This window comes from Trachurus trachurus, assembly GCF_905171665.1.
Source record: "Trachurus trachurus genome assembly, chromosome: 22".
NCBI lineage: Eukaryota > Metazoa > Chordata > Actinopteri > Carangiformes > Carangidae > Trachurus > Trachurus trachurus.
Genome location: NC_139907.1, coordinates 20,342,809 through 20,359,526, shown reverse-complemented (window position 1 = coordinate 20,359,526; position 16,718 = coordinate 20,342,809). Strand labels below are relative to the sequence as shown.

The 16,718-nt window shown below is 39.7% G+C and overlaps 2 protein-coding genes across 2 annotated transcripts in view; one reads left to right on the top strand and one right to left on the bottom strand.

The window, feature by feature from the left end:
- Positions 1–16,718, top strand: part of LOC311005757 (serine dehydratase-like) — a 231,964-nt gene that overhangs the window by 119,718 nt on the left and 95,528 nt on the right. The gene's annotated exons all lie outside the window — the stretch shown is intronic.
- Positions 6,696–9,153, bottom strand: cd93 (CD93 molecule). Its single transcript, XM_083997576.1, has one exon. It carries the CDS (start codon positions 9,047–9,049, stop codon positions 7,325–7,327), a length of 1,725 nt encoding a protein of 574 aa, XP_083853702.1. The 5' UTR covers positions 9,050–9,153; the 3' UTR covers positions 6,696–7,324.

Genomic DNA, 16,718 nt, shown 5'->3' with positions numbered 1-16,718 from the left:
TGATCATTGATCAGATCAAAGGAGACTGATTTAGTTCCATCTACATACAGCAGGTTACACTGGAAACACCATTTTTTATTGTGGTTAAAATGTTACATTTTCATCATGATTATCATCATTATTCATATGCCTTGAAATGTATTTGATGTGTCTGACTGTTAAATGTTTTTGGGTCACTGACCTCAGCAGCACCCTGACCTACCCTCTGAGCCACTGTCCATCTGAGACAAGTCCTTATATTCAATCTGAGTCAGTACAATAAACCCACAGTCATTGCCCTGGAGTCTCACACTGCACATGACGGATCATTACAGTTTTTTTTTTCAATTGCTATCAAACAGTGGTCAATACTGAAGCATTTCATTAAATATATTTTTTAAAGGTTTTTTTCAGATAAATTAGTATTTTATCAACGAAAAACATAGCACTTTATTGAGTGCACTAAATTGTTGTATATTGTGTAACTAGAATGAATAGGCAACACAGCATTTTGCTTCAATTACAGTAAATGTATTGTGCATAGTGATTTACAGTTCCCACGAAAAATACTTTTTACATACGTAAAGAATTACAGTAAAGCTGCTTCACCGCAATGGTCTTCTGAACAACAAGAGACAAAATAGGAAGACAACAAGAACATTAGCATTATAACATCCATTCTGCCTTAACTGAGGCTAACATCAGCAAACCAGATAGTGTGGTCAAATACCACATTACTTATACCCCACAACAACAAATGCTGTATTTCTTGACCTCTGACCTCTCTGTACTGTAGGGTCCAATGATGACAAAACATCATGACCGATCATGACACAGAGTGGCTCACACTGTAATATTTGCTGCTGTCTGACTTAGGACATCCACAGTTTCCTGCTGCCCGAACACATTTCTTCCTCAGTCGTTTTCATTCTTCATATTTTTTGCATCATTTTTATTTTCAGTATTTTTTCATATTTCTTTTGTAGCTACATGATTTGTATGACAATATTTTGATATGAAATTGTGTAGACTTCAATGTGGCAGCCCAATTTTTGTTTTGTTTTGATTGTGTTTCTAACTGTTTTGAACAAAGTGTTTGAAAAATGTGCTGTAAAACTTCAGTGTTTTGCAGGTGATGAACTAGTAACTGAGAAAAGAGCTGCTGAATTTTGGTGACTGTGGTCACTCAATGTATTTTGTGTGAAAGCAATGAAGAGTGATTCACAGTTTGCTCCACATGGACTTGTGTTTTGCAGGCTGTGTTAAAGGGAGAGTTCAACATTTTGGCACCCTGGCCCATTGCCATAATCCCTATAGTTTAGGAGTAGGTTTGTTACCTTTAATTGTCGGTGCAAGCTATTTTTAGAACGGAGGAGCTGAACCTACGCTACGGAGGCTAATTGGTTTCTTAGTTTCCCTCATCAAACTAATCAAATACACAATCCAACAACTCCAAAACGCTCTTGTGGACAAGTTGTGACCTGCACATTGAGATAATAACAGAAAGTTATGAGACGGAGCTGTTTTAGAGGTAAATTCATGCAAAACAGCTGATGCGCATTACCGTCAGGGTCAGTTTTTCAGCAAGCAGTCTCTGCATTTGCCTTGAAAACAACTCAGTCTCATAAGGTTCTGTTATTATCTCATACTATGAATATGGATGTGATGTGCAGGTCACAACTTGTCCACGAGAGCATTTTTGAGTTGTTGGATTGTGTATTTGATGAGTTTGATGAGGGAAACCAAGAAATCCCACTAGCCTCTGTAGCATAGCTCTGAGCAGCTCCCGGCTCTGCTCCGCCGTTCTACTGTAAAAATAGCTTGCACCAACAAATAAAGGTAATGAACCTACTGCTATGACTATAGGGATCATGGCAATAGGCCAATTTGCCAAAATGTTGAACTATCCCTTTAAGAGTTTTGAACATGTGACTTCATTTTCGACCAATGCTTGTTAACTGATCAAAACTGATCTGTTTTGTCCCAGTTTCCCTAGATCATTGTGAAGTCTCTGTCGTCTTCACCTACTATGTGTTTTGTTCATTACAGTAATGGCCACTGTGTTTTCTTGTTGATTACAGGCTGCAATTTCTTATCTCATGTGTATCTTTTCCCAGAGAAAGGGGGAAACATATGCTTAAGGGCAGGACTTTGTGAAGCTTTCATGCTTGTATAAAATACTGGAGTTTACTTTTATTTTTTTGGCTTATCTATCAGTCATGTTAAACCTTGTTTGTTCCCAGCTAATGTCCATATTTGACCCTTTGCTTCTGGCTCAGATTGTGCTCTGCTGTAACTCAAAGGGACTAATGGCTAGCATATCAGTTATCAAATCATATCAAAAAAAAAAATTCTCAATTGTTAAATCTATAGTGGCTGCAATATAAATCTAAAGGATATCCACTGAGGTACTATATTATACTTAATGATTATGTATTTGTTACTTATAAGCAGGTATTTGAATATCTATTTTTCACACAAACTTCAAAAAGTCCATCACCAAAACTTTTCTATGCACACAAAAGGCCTATTTCTCTCAAATATTGTTCACAAATGTGTTTAAATCTGTGTTAGTAAGCACTTCTCCTTGATCAGGTTGTTGATTGTTGATACAACATCGTGTTCCAGTTCCTGCCAATATCCAGAGAAGTGGACCAACACTCCACAGGCCACAATCAACAACCTGATCAACTCTATATGAAGGGGTGTGTTGCACTGCGTGAGGCAAATGGTGGTCACACTAGATACTGACTGGAGAAATAGCCTTTTGTGTTCATAGAAAACATTTTAGATCTTTCAGTTCAGCTCATGAAAAACTGGGGCAAAAACAAAAGTTTTGCTTCTATATTTTTGTTTAGTGTATTCTGTACAATTTGGCCAAAGCTTGGATGCTTTTGGGTTGGGTTTAGTTTACTCATGCAAAAAATTCACCTTTATGCTGTTCTTAACACTGAATCCAGCCCAAAGCAAAGGCTGAAGCAGCCATAGTGGTCATTGTAGCCTTTTTTTGTTTATACAATCTGTCCAAACTGTTTGTGTGATACTGCAGCATGTGCAAACCATAGACTGTAAAAAGAATGGACGTAGCGTCCGTGACGTCACCCATTGGTTTTGGGGAGTCGTTTTTGTGACTCAAATATGGCGGCCTGAACAGCGCCATATTGGATTGGCCGGCCGAGAACCCGCCCACTGGCCTCGAAGCAGCTGTCCACGGAGCTGCTTGGACCTGTCACTCAACGTTTCTGCGCCCTAATTAGCCAGAATTTTAACCTTATAACAGTAAAACGGTAGAGTTAAAAAAAAATTCACCCCCCTCAGAGTGTGTGCGGGGGTAGAAACTATCGATTGAGACGAAAAAACGTTCTGACACCAGGCTTTTAACATGTTTACTGAGGATGTAAAATCGGCGATTTTAACATGGGGGTCTATGGGGAATGCTCCCTTCTGACACCAGCCCCCAGAGGAATCCGAGGGGATTGCAGTTTTTTGAACGCGGAAGTGAGCTTCACTTCTCAGACCGACAACTGCCCCCTTGGTGCAAACATATTTCCAGGCTTTTCCTGCCCAGTGAAGGTAATGTAAGCATGGAGATAATGGACAGCACTTTGACTATAATGAGATTTTTTTTTTTTTTTTGGACAAGACGGAGAGGGAATCACATTTTTAAAAGAGTTTTGAATTTAACTGTGCAGTTAAAGTCAGTTGAGTAAATTGCATTAGGCCATGTGAGGTCAGTGCACTGCAACAAAAGAACTCATTTGCAAAGACAGAAACATTTCAGGCGCTGTAAATTCACACAAGACTAAGGAGGTGTTTCAGGGAAACACTAAAAAGTGATGCAGGACTGTTGTTGTAATGTTACACCTTCTATGCCCTTACTTGTGTCTGCTGGAGACACTTATCTAACATCGTAATTTTTCATTAAACTTCTGCACTACCATGAGTAAAATTCCATGGGAGTTAGAGTGTAAACAGAAAGACTGAAACCATTTTTCTTCTAAATTTATAGTCTATATATTTCATTTCCCAAGTCTAAATAATTGTGCTTTTAATTTTCTGTACTATCCCTGTTTTTACTTTGGATTCTCAACCTGAAGGATCACTATCAGGATCACAGTTTCAGCTGTTACCATTTATATCACTATACAATATGACCATGTGACAATGCACTATAGTATTGTTATCAGATTATATGTATTTGCATGCATTTATTTTTTTGTAATTAAACATGCAGCCATATATATATTATTGCAACTTGGTTGTCATTAATTCTGTTTATATGGCAGTCCCCACTAACAAGTGTCCACAGCAAATGCATAAACAATGTTATAATTAATATGATCTATTAATGTTACATAACCAATAATAAATCAGGGAATTCATATAACTGCAGTTTAATGAACAGAACAATAGGTGGCGGCCTTAGCATAAAAATCATGGCAAGGCTGGCGCACTGGTATGAATGAGGAGATTTTAACTGCATGACATCACATAAACAACATGTGAAATCACACTCTGGTTTACAATATTGACAATTATTTCATTCAAGTATGTCTAAGCCCAGTCTATATGGACACATTCTTTTTAAAAAAGGTCTGTGTTGACAAGAACATGGTACATTTATTCAGGAATTGTATACAAAATCTTAGGGGCTCTTTACTTGATTGATTTAGATACTACTACTATTGTTGCAATGCAGATGTACATTTTGCTTAGTAATAAAGGCAATAGATTACAGACATGACACTAAAAGGTTCCCATTTCTGTTTATGCCCCTACTGTAAATCCAATTTAAATTAAGGATTGACCTTTGACTTGGGGTTTCCCCTTATTGCTTCTTCAATACATATGAGAGCTTGTCACAAAATCCCACATTTCAAATTTATTTAGGATAACATTTATAACAACAATACTATTGACATTTCCTCCAGTATGCATTATCTACATTCATAAATATTCAAACACTGTACAATACAAAGTACAAATACAAATACAAAAATGGTAGGCTATAGAATATGCAAGTCTCCAAAAATATAAAAGTTAAAGCATTAACACTCAATATTGGCCACAGGAGCAGTAGCAGTCAACTGTTGATGAGAGTTTTGCTGTCTGCGCTTGTGACGCTTGACAACATACAACCTCACTACAAATATAAACACTACCACAGCCGCAGCACCAAAAATCCATATCCAGAGAAAACCCCCAGCCCCAGAGGGAGACGAAGCCTTCAGGGTACTATTATTGTTGGTAACAGGTTTGCCAGAACCTTCAGCATTCGGTGTTGTGATGACAAAACTCAAATTGTTATTTGCAATACAGTGCACTTGATCTTTTAGGATAAATCCTTCCTCACAGGAACACACAAAACTTCCATAAGTGTTGTTACATTTTTGTGGACATCCATTCATCTCACATTCATCATAATCCTCACAAACACCTTCATTATCTATATAACCAATAGGACAAGAGCACGAACCAGGGCTTTCACAAACCAGGGGGCAGGTCTTATGTTCACAGTGAATGTTGCACTTCGTATGGTCTTTAGTGGCCTGGATATATCCATCAAAACAAAGACATATATAACCTCCTCTTACATTTTTGCATTTTTGACTACAAGGCCCCGTCGAACAGCCTCTGGGGTCTTGGACGACATTTGAATCTGACAGTTCTTGTGCCTGGCATGCATCCTTGTGCTTTGTTCTGCACAGATATCCATCAGTTTTGTCTGAGCATGGCCTCTCTGTCAATTTTTGGTCATTAGAAAGTGACACACAGTGTGAAGAGCAGACTTCAACATTGTCCTTCCAGATGTTGAATGACGGAATTAAGTTCTGGTGAGTGTCACCAGAGGTCCACTCGTAGCCTCTTAGTGGAGCTGAGAGGTTGCTACATAAACCAGCTGGCAAACGCAGTCCTATCCAGTAGTGTCCAAACAGTACGTGACTCAAATCCCCAAGGCTCCTGTCATCCATCTGAGGCTTCAATGTCATTAGTTCTCCATTCCCAACATTGCACGCTTCCTCGGCTGTTTTGAAATCCACAATCTCTTGGTTAACAGTTATGCAGTCACTCCCAGAACAAATGGCATTACAGATACCGATCTGCTTCATGCCTAATCCTGTCTTCATGGGCAACAAAAAAATAACTGACACCAAAATAACCATTGCTACTGTCAGTGTCAAGCAGGCCATGTTGTGAGTAGATCAACTTAGAATGCTGTCTGGCTGCAGCTAAGGATATCTCAGACTGTGGCTTCCTACTCCGGATGTAGCACCCCTCAGGAAAAGGACAGGAAGGAAGCGAGATCGAGTTAGAGTTATAGCTGTTTTTTTCCACGAGTATAGTGTGGGTGGCATATACATGAACAAAAGTGCATTCATGTTTCAGAACATGTCATTTATTCTGTTTTCAGGTGACATGAAAGTATACATTCATTATGGCATATTTACAACAGCATTATCAGATGTGCAAGCTCCTTTAAGGAAGTAAAACATTTGTGTACAAATACACCCCCTAATGGAAACATTTACTTAAGTGCTGTATTTTTTTTTTTTTTACTTATCTGGTAAACAGCTGTCACTAATGCAGACTTAATGCGAAATTTAAAGATTTATGATGCATCATTATAGATTAAACTTCTCAGCAGTATATGAAGCAGTTTAAATTGACTTTGCCTTATCCAGCAGTAGCATTTAAGTACCAACATGTCAAGTGGTAATATAAAAGTATTTTAGTGTGGGGGAGGGTTCTTCCTAACAACCCCTGTAAGTGCATTTTTTGTCCACACTCATGGTATTTTGAAAGTTACAGTTTTCTTTATTTTGGTAAAAGTTCTGAATTATTCTTCTATCACTGCTTTATGTTAAAAGATAATAATAATACAATGTGTTCCTACACAAGGAGGTAATCACAGGGTTAATATACAGTACATTACTCAAACATGTCTATAGGTAAAATAACAGAAAACATGGCCAGACGAATTATTGAAGTTTGATCTTAAAATCTTAACTCACTTTTCAGAGGATATCCTGGTTCAACTTCCTGTCAACTTTAACCATGCCACTAAAATAACAGACACCACCCATATCAATAAACGATCTATTCACAGAAACAATGCCTTTCAATTTACAACCAAATATTTCTACACAAGAACTTTTTGCTTGTGAGCGACATTAAACAGAATCATCATCTGATAAAATATGAAGGTTTTTTTTCTTCATTTTTTTATTTTGATATGTAATGATTTGAAAACAACACACAGACTAACCTACAAATGTTGAAACAAAAAACATAACTTAGATAAATTATCATACTGGTCCATGTAGTCCTCTCCTTAACTGTCAGGTCATAGATCATCAGTCAAGATGGACTCGTACAGTTTCTCTAAACGTGGATCGAGACCAGAAGACACCCAACAGTAGCCGTCCGTGGTGGTGTTTTTCTTGGCTTCTTTTTTGGAGCGACTGCATCTATACATTGCAATAGCCAAAGTCACTGTGACCAACAGCAGCAGAGGAATGAGTGAACCAAGGACGCAGATTATCACCCTAGAAATGCCTGTTTTGGCTAAACTTGTTGTCGAGGATGCATTGCTCCCGTGATCGCCGTGCGTGACGTTCACCAGGTCTGGAGGCGGTGGTTCAGTGTGAGGGGACTGGTGCTGGAGCTCTACTGTTCTGGTTAAAGACTCTGTGAAGCTCTCTTGCGTTGCCTCCTCAGCTTGGTCGTCTGGTAAAACAGCTGCTGCCTCTGTCACGTCTGGAGCACAAGTCACTCCATCGGTCTCCAGATGAAAGCCCTGCTGGCATGTGCATGTGAAGCTTCCTGGGGTATTGATGCAGGTGGACTGACAGGGATTACTGATGCATTCATTTATGTCTGTACATGATTGACCGTCCTTGGATAAAGTAAATCCCTCATTGCAGTAACAGGAGTAGGATCCAATGTTGTTTAAGCAGTTCTGCTCACATCTTGGTTCTTTGCACTCATTCACATCTCTGCACTTACCATGGATCAGTTCATAGCCATCTTTACACATACACGTGTAACTGCCATGTGTATTAATGCAAGAATGATCCTCGCAGACTTGTGACTGGCACTCATCAATGTCTAAGCAGTTTCGCTGGTTTTTGTCCAGGTTGAACCCATGCCGACATCTACAGGAAAATCCTGACTCCCCCATTACACACTGATGCTCACAGGTGTCAACATCACACAAATCCTTTATCCTGCATGAGAGTCCATCCTCACGCAGGTCATATCCTTCTCTGCAAACACATTTCACCTCATCTCCATCCTGATGGCACAAATGCTCGCATCCGCCTTTGTTGACTGAGCAATTTTGCTTTCCTGTTTTGCAAAACGGGCCAGATTCTGTCCACTGATAGATATTGTCTATCAACATACACACAGCATAATGAAACTGCTGGTCACTACATAAAATACCAGCATATGTTCCAAATGGATATGATTTCATTGTATTGCTTTGTGGCTTTTTTGAGAAGGGTACCGTGTAATTCATTTGTCCAGGGCCTTGAAGAACTAAAGGTTTGCACATTCCCCGAAAATTAAACTTGCATACATAAAAAGCGGATTGTTTGCAACCCCCATCAGTCCATTTCAGTTGATTCTGACCCGGTGTGTAATGAGCTCTTACACATCTGTCCTTTGTACAGGTGAGATCAGTTACTTTACCCCAATTGGAGTAGTGGGAATCCTCTTCCCCAGATACCCACTTGAAGCCCCGGAGAGTGCTGTCGGCCAAAGAACAATTTCCACGGTTGAGTTTTAGCCCAATCCAAAATGTAAGAGCCCTCTCCTGATGTCCTCCGTGGGTCTGAGAGAGAAGCGAGAGCAGCGCATCCTCCTCTTCTCTGTCTCTGATAGTCGTCAGATGACCTCCATTGTCGACACAGTTGCTACTGGCCTTCGTGAAGTTAACCTTGTCCATATGCAGGGCTAGGCAGGCGTTAGAAGTGCACAGAGTCCCATGTTCAGCTTCAGAAAAACCCTCAATGCCGTTGATGATCTGGAGTAGGAAAATCCACAACATAATTGCTTTGGAGATCATCAAATTAGCTGATATCTAGAGGATCCCTCAGAATTTTGGGGTGAAATGGGAATATGTGGTTGTCCATTCGTAGCCAAAGAACAAGTGGTGTGTGTCTGAAACTAGCAGTTGTGCTCCTGTTTCCTGTTTGGGCCACAAACTAAAGACGGAAATTGTGTTTAGCAGCAGCAACAGGGTCTTTCTTTCTGACCTGCAGACCAGTTCCGTTTTAGAAAACATAACAATAGCAGGCTCTGCAGTGTTTTGACTGGTTCTCCAGATGTCTCCGGCCCCAGTGGGGTTTAGGCATTGAAGCTGACTCCCTTAATTGTGGTGACTCACAATACATAAACTTGTGGGGGTCAGAGCCCTGGAGAGACTTTGACATTTACAAATTGACATGGAATAAACCTATGACCTTTGGCAGGAGTCACCCTACACTTTATATTCTACTGCTCAGTCAGGACTCTGGGTCATTGGTTATAAAGTTCAGAGAGAGGAACATAATGTAAGTTGCAAACTTCATTAAACAAGTACAATGATCAGAATCAGATCTCACTCAGTTTCGGCCTCACATGAGCTGCAACAGTCTCTCTCTCAAGCCAACATACTGTAGAGCCAATGCAGGTTGTATTGGCTACCTATGTGCTCCCACAATTGATTTGTAATGTTATTTTTTCTTTTTTTTGTTGACATTTGTCGTATTTTGTATATTGAAGGGATAAAAAAACCCAAACCAAACCAAAACAAATAATAATAAAAAGAAAAAAAGATCTGAGGAAGACAGAGACCAACTTTTTTAAAAGCCAAATCAAGACTTACATTTTCAGTAGTTGAGGTTGTGTGATACTGTATGTTTGTTAATTCTATATTTTCTAATTTTTTGATTTTTTTGTTTTGTTTTCACTCACTTCAGAGCATCTGCTCATTTTGATCATCTTATCTTTATTGTTTTTCCTTTCCTTTATTAATACCCATCCTTTCACCTCTGTTTTGTTTACTTAAAGCAGAAGTAAGTGGTCCGGTCGTTTTCGCTAATGCTGCGTTCCAGGCAGGCTTTTGAAATCGTAAATTACAGCTTCAAGTCACAACTTACGACTTTGTAGCGTTTCAGGCAACCCACTCGTGTTTTTCCGACCTGTTTTACCGGTGAAAGTCACTATAACGGCCACTCGTAACTTCCGACCGGTGAACTCGTACCAGATCGAACTGGTACCACTTCACGGTCGGAAAAATACGAGTTTCCTTGAACGCACCATAACAGTCCTCGACGCTACGTCACCACATTCACGGCGTTCCTTGGCTGCACACACAGCCCTGCATGCCGTTCTCTCTCCTCATTGGATAAAAACTGTAGGATACGATAAATGTTTTCTCTTCGGCTCAGAGCAGAGCAGAGTGACTGAGAGACCCGTGTTTCAGTCCAAACACTCTATGTAAGTGATTGCTGTCGGAAGATATAACTATTTAAGACTTATATTAACACAAATATATCACTCACTTCTGCTTTAAATATAGCTCAGCTTTTTTAGTATTGTATTATCTGATCTTTATCTTTGTTCATCTTTTTTCGATGCTTCCTTATTGCAAATTTATGAGATACACAGTAGCATGTCTTTAGTCATCATGTTATAATTGTTTTATTTCTGTTCCTGGGTAGTTACAAAGTCACTTACTGGTTTGTGTTGAAATGGAGTCCCGTAGAACAGAATCAAATTGTTTTATTGTTTAATTAAATAGTGTTAGATAAATCTGATTGACTTTTGAGCCTCTCTTCGTGAGGATGTGCGGCCAAACCAAAGTAGGAGAAATACTGTTTACCAATTATTGTTGATATTACAGAGTGGATTTACGCTTGTGTAAGATTACTGAATGTACTGTTTAGGATGGCAATGGGTGCCAAGGACAATCATGCAAATCTAAACATTTCCTGTATTTGTTTAAACACAGGAAGTGCCTCTGTTACAATCACAGGAAGAGGGGTAAGACACACCTCCACCCACTGACCTAACACAGGCAGTAAAATATCCAACTACAGAAAATCTCAGCAGCTTGATATTTTTATAGGAGACACTACATGTACAGTAGTATGTGTCTAACTGATGTAATAACATACAGTGGCTTGGCTGACTGATTGATTGACTGATTGCCGCACCCATAGAAAAGCAGAAAACAAATTCATACTCCACACGCCACACCATTAAAAGCATAACATATACAACATACAGTCATGTAATGCAGACATTAGATAATATCAGGGGGGATAAAATAACCAAAACAAGCATCAGTACTGACACAGGGAATAAGACGTCATGTGTATGTGGGGGCTGGCCCTTGGCAGCCACATCTAGCCTGTCAGGAACCAAACAGGAAAGGCTTGAGAACACAAGGTGTAAATGTCAAAAAAAACAAAACAAAAAACAATATGAAAAGGTATATTGGTACAAATACAAAAATCTGAAAAAATAACAACTCTAAAGGAGGGCCCTATTAACTTGAACTGAGGTCAACTGAAACAAACAACAATTTAACTCAACATGACTTACCTAACAAATGAGAGAGCTGCATGCATTGCAAAATGTGAGTTTAAGCTCAAACAAAAGAAATGTTAATCAACAGCCTGTTAACCAAAATATGTACACTCAAATTAATTAACAACTGTTGATGAATGTGATGTTTGAAAAGAAGAGACGGTGTGTCAATATTTAAGATAAAAACAAAGAAAAATACTAATTGGTGCCACATAGTATGGCCCCCACATAGCCCTTCAGATGGCACTATTTCAAACTCTGCATAGTGTAGTGTTTGAAGTGTTTGTGAGGTATGAGGAACTTTGTGTAGAGCTACGCCCAACCCCCCTAATCCCCACCCCTGCCCCCCCTTTTTGGCAAAATCCCCCACACACTTTTTTTTTTTTTTTTCCCCCACACACTTAAATGTCTTCCAGAATGAAATTAATGCACAGTTGAACCAAAAGCTTCAGCACGAACATGTTCAAAGGGCTATTTACTGTCACACACATGAGTACATTCAGTCATGTCGTACGATTGTTTGGTATCTCCTAAGACCTGTGCCGGCTTGTTTATGCTGGTGCTCTCGTCACATCAAGTACAAGTTGGGTAACACTTTACAATAAGGGTCCCTTAATTAACGTTAGTTAGTATATTATTAAGCATTAATATAGCATTAGTATATTATTAAGCATTAAACTAATGTGTTAATTAATGCTGAGTAATGCATACATAATGATAACTAATTACATTATTCAATTTAGTAAACATTAATTAACTGCTTACTAATAGGCTACATTAATTAATGTGTTTCCTGAACCTAAGTAATACATAATAATTATTGTTAATATATCTGCAAACAGTTAATTAATGCTTAATAACGTACTAACTAACGTTAATTAAGGGACTCTTATTGTAAAGTGTTACCACAAGTTGTAATGCTCCGACAAAACACTAAGCTAAACAATAGGAGTGAAATAGACCACCATTACTGACATATCAATGTTACTTAAATTTCTTGCAAGAAACAGAAATGTTCAAACAGCCAACCTACTGTATCTGCAATTTCAAGGTCAGAAAATGTTAAAGGATTATTCTCATTACTTCGAAATAATAATTTTATTGCTCTCCTCAATCTTTTAGCATCCCCCTTTCATGTGTGGACACCATGGGTACCATTCACATAAAGAATGAGATGAAAAGATAACACCGGCATGACACAACTGAGTAATGTTGGGCAGGGTTCACAAATGGCGCTTTTCCACTACACAGTCACGGCACGGCTTGGTAAAGGTGCTTTTCCACTACAGCTGAGTTCTCGAGTTCCTCCTCAGCGGGGGCAGGGTTGTTGCGGGGTCACTTTGTCTGTCTCTCTCTTTTTTTCGATCCGCTCGTCAGCTCCAAACTCACTTGTCTGCACCTCGATTACGGACCACTTTTTCTTTTACCTATGTTAAAACAATGTAAAGCAGCAGGATAAACTCAGGTGACAGAATAATAACAGTCTCAGATAGCTGCAGATCAGTGTGCGCTGCTGCCGGTGTGTTTTTAAACTTGGAGGGTATGTTTTTTCTTCTCTAATAGGCCTATGTATTTGTGTATGAGAAACAGTGTCTCAGATGAAAAAATAAAAATGAATCAGAAGGACACGTCTGACTATAACGTAATCAATCAATGTCGGAAAAGCGGAATGTTTGAAAAATAGTAAAGTGCCGCTACTCCGACAATGAAAAAAAAAAAGTCGGAATAGTGGGACGCTTAAAAAATAATGTTAATGCCGCTATTCCGACAATTAGAAGTCAATGTCGAAATAGCGGCATGTCGGAATAGCAGCATCATTTAACTCGGGTGAAGGAATAACAACAGTCTCGATACAGATCAGTGAGCCTGGCTGCATGTAATCTCTCTTCTGTTGCCGCTCTGTTTTAGACATTTCAGGGTTGGATTCTCATGTCGGACGTAGCGCTCGCACTCTTCCAGTGACGACGCTCTGCCCAATCAGTGGAAGGCAGTCGGCTGACGTCACGTTTTAGTATTGCTTGGGCTTGCTTGGAACCAGGGCCGAGGGCTGCACTAAAATAATACCTGGTACCAGGTACTGAGGGCTAGTGGAAAAGCATTTGCCATGAATGTTTTCATTAATCAAGAATGAAAGTCGGACGTTAGAAGACGATCAGATACCATCGTAGATCTGACCATAAACGGCGACCCGACCGCGTTATTCCCATGACCCGCCGGGCAGTGTCCAGGAAACTGAAAGTAGGAAATGCTGGGCGAGCCGACCACTAAATAATAATAACCAAATAACCAAATAACTATAAAGAGAAAACAATATATTTATCGGAAATGGACCCATTAACAAGTGTGGGTAACATAGATTCATCCACAATAATATGAGACTCTTTTATAATCAAAAGCAAACTCCTCGGGGTCTCTTTAAAGCATGTGTGTAAGTAGCCTGAATGTGTTGCCATGAAGTGCATTATGTGGACAACATTTCCTGCGTTTGTTTAAAGGTTGAACATATCCTGACTTCAGTCACAGGAAAAAGCAGTGGTAGCACACTCAACCTGCCTTTGAGCTCTCTCTCCTGTGTCTCCATGCGCGCACACACACACACACACACACACACACACACACACACACACACACACGCACACACACACACACGCACACACACACGCACACACACAAGCACGCACGCACGCACGCACGCACGCACGCACGCACGCACGCACGCACGCACGCACGCACACACACACACACACACACACACACACACACACACACACAGGTAACTGCTTGGCAAGCAGTTTCCTTTCCTGCTCCATACTGATGAAGAATCAGAGTTTCAGTGACTTTGCTGCCAATTTGGACAATCTGGTGTAGGTGAAGCTTTCCAGTGTTGTGCAATGTTATCAAGATCCATTTAACATTAAGCCTCGGAGGTTGAATCTGTCAGAGCCTAAAATCCTTGCCCAAAATCTCTGGCTTTTCCAAATGCTTGGATGTCTTATCTCATACTTTTCTTTCAGAAAATTATATATACGTATGTATATATATATTTTTTTTTTTACAAGAGTTTACTTGTTAAACTGACAAGGTTGCTTCCAGCCCCCCAAAAAATGTTGTGACCTAAAAACAGCCAAACATGATTTTTGTGCCGGTGTCACCACACTTAGGCCTACTGTTTCTCAGTCAGACTCGAAGTTTATAGCTTTGCTGGAAGACTGGGAGGATTACACTTCCAGACTGTTATTCAGTCAGTCCTTTGATCAGGACTGAGACGTAGTCTCACTTATTGGATGGCTTGGCCATTCATTGTATTTACCTTGCAGTAGGTCTTTGGTGATCAATCTGAATGCTCATGTAGCTTTCTTTTTTAATCAGTATTTTTCCTACTTCATACTGCTTAAAGGCACTCCTATACAGTACAGTCATTATACAAGCCATGCACTATACGAGATGTCACTCATGATGGACATAAGCTCCATGATTTGCCTGTAGTGGTTTTGCCCCGAAGCATGTATGCACTCTTCTTCATCCCCTCCACTGCATTTTAAATCCTGTACAGGAACGGGCAGGTTTACCCCTTAAATGTCAAATATTCATTACCTCTATTTGACTTGTCACTCACCACTGGATTTACAGAAAATTACAGAGGACAAGTGAACTGGGGCAAGGATAATTTTACATAGGTGCTGCTTACATAATGGTACTGTAGGTAGTTCACATCTTGCAAAAAAAAAAAAAACAGAAATGTGAATGAAAACCTTGACTCTCTTATCACTCCCCACTTCAGCAGCCAATCACTGCCTTGTGTCTATTGTTTCAAGCATTGTCACAAGTGGAAGAAATGAGGTAAGGTTATATTGAATATCACTTTATCCTCCAGTTCTCAAGAAGAAGAGTCATTTTGATGATGTATCAATGTCCATGACAGCAAATCACTTTTATATTTCCAGGGACTTTTTCCTACTGTTTTCTTAAGTTGTTCTTGTGAGAACAAGTTTTTAGAACACTGCATGCAACAAGAATAATTTGATTTCCTTAATGTGTATTACAGTGGGTAATTAACTAACCCTTTTAGGGAGTGGACCTTGTGGCAGTCACGTTGCAGCATTTCAAATGCAATTTAATAATTTTCACTGACAATTTCTGCAGGTATATAACTTTTATCATATAACACAAAGAATCTCAAGATTTAGCCTATGGCATGTTGTTGTGATTCAGCTTTGCAATAGGTTAACGTTCCTTCAGTTTTGGTTGGACAATCTGGAGTAGGTGACGCATTCCAGTGTGGTGCAATGTTGTCATGGTCTGTTTAACGTTACGCCTTGGAGGTTGATTCTAAACACCTCTTATCATCACCTGATTCAAAAATAACAACCTTTCTTGAGAAATAGAACTTGGCACCGCAGCTGCTTTACCTGAGTACTTCAAAGTGTGGAAGCTGATGCACACCTAAAAAATCTTGAAAAACAGGTGCGTCGGAGCAAGTACCTGAGTACTTCTAATCTCTGTGCTTGATGGGAATAAATATTGTTAATGGCTTATGTTTTTGATTTTTTTTTTTTCAGGTATAAGTCAGTCAGGTTTTTTTTAATTGAAAAAAAAATCAAAACATTTTGGTGTCTGGGCCTTAATCACTGGTGAAAATGTTTGATTTATTGTAGTCAATGCTGAAGTGATTGCCTGACTTTGCATGTTTTGGCATACATGCAAACAAGGTCTTGGTTAAAGCAGAAGTAAGCGGAATGTTTGTGTTAATATAAGTCTTAAATAGTTATATCTTCCGACAGCAATCACTTACATAGAGTGTTTGGTCTGAAACACGGGTCTGTCAGTCACTCTGCTCTGCTGTAAGTCGAGGAGAAAACTTTCCTTGTATCCTACAACCTTTATCCAATGAGGAGAGAGAACGGCATAAAGGGGCGGTCCTCTCTGTGTGTGCAGACAAGGGATGCGCGTGAATGCGGTGACGTAGGGACGAGGGCGGGGACTGCTAACTCCATCGGCTGACAAGAAGTTAGCCAAAACGACCGGATCGCCCCATGTAGAGGCTACAGTCCTCAACGCAGGCGTCCCCGGTTCGAATCCCACGTCGGGCAGACCTTTCCTGCATGTCATTCCCCCTCTCTCTGCCTCCCCCTTTCTTGTCTATCTATACTGTGTGCTAT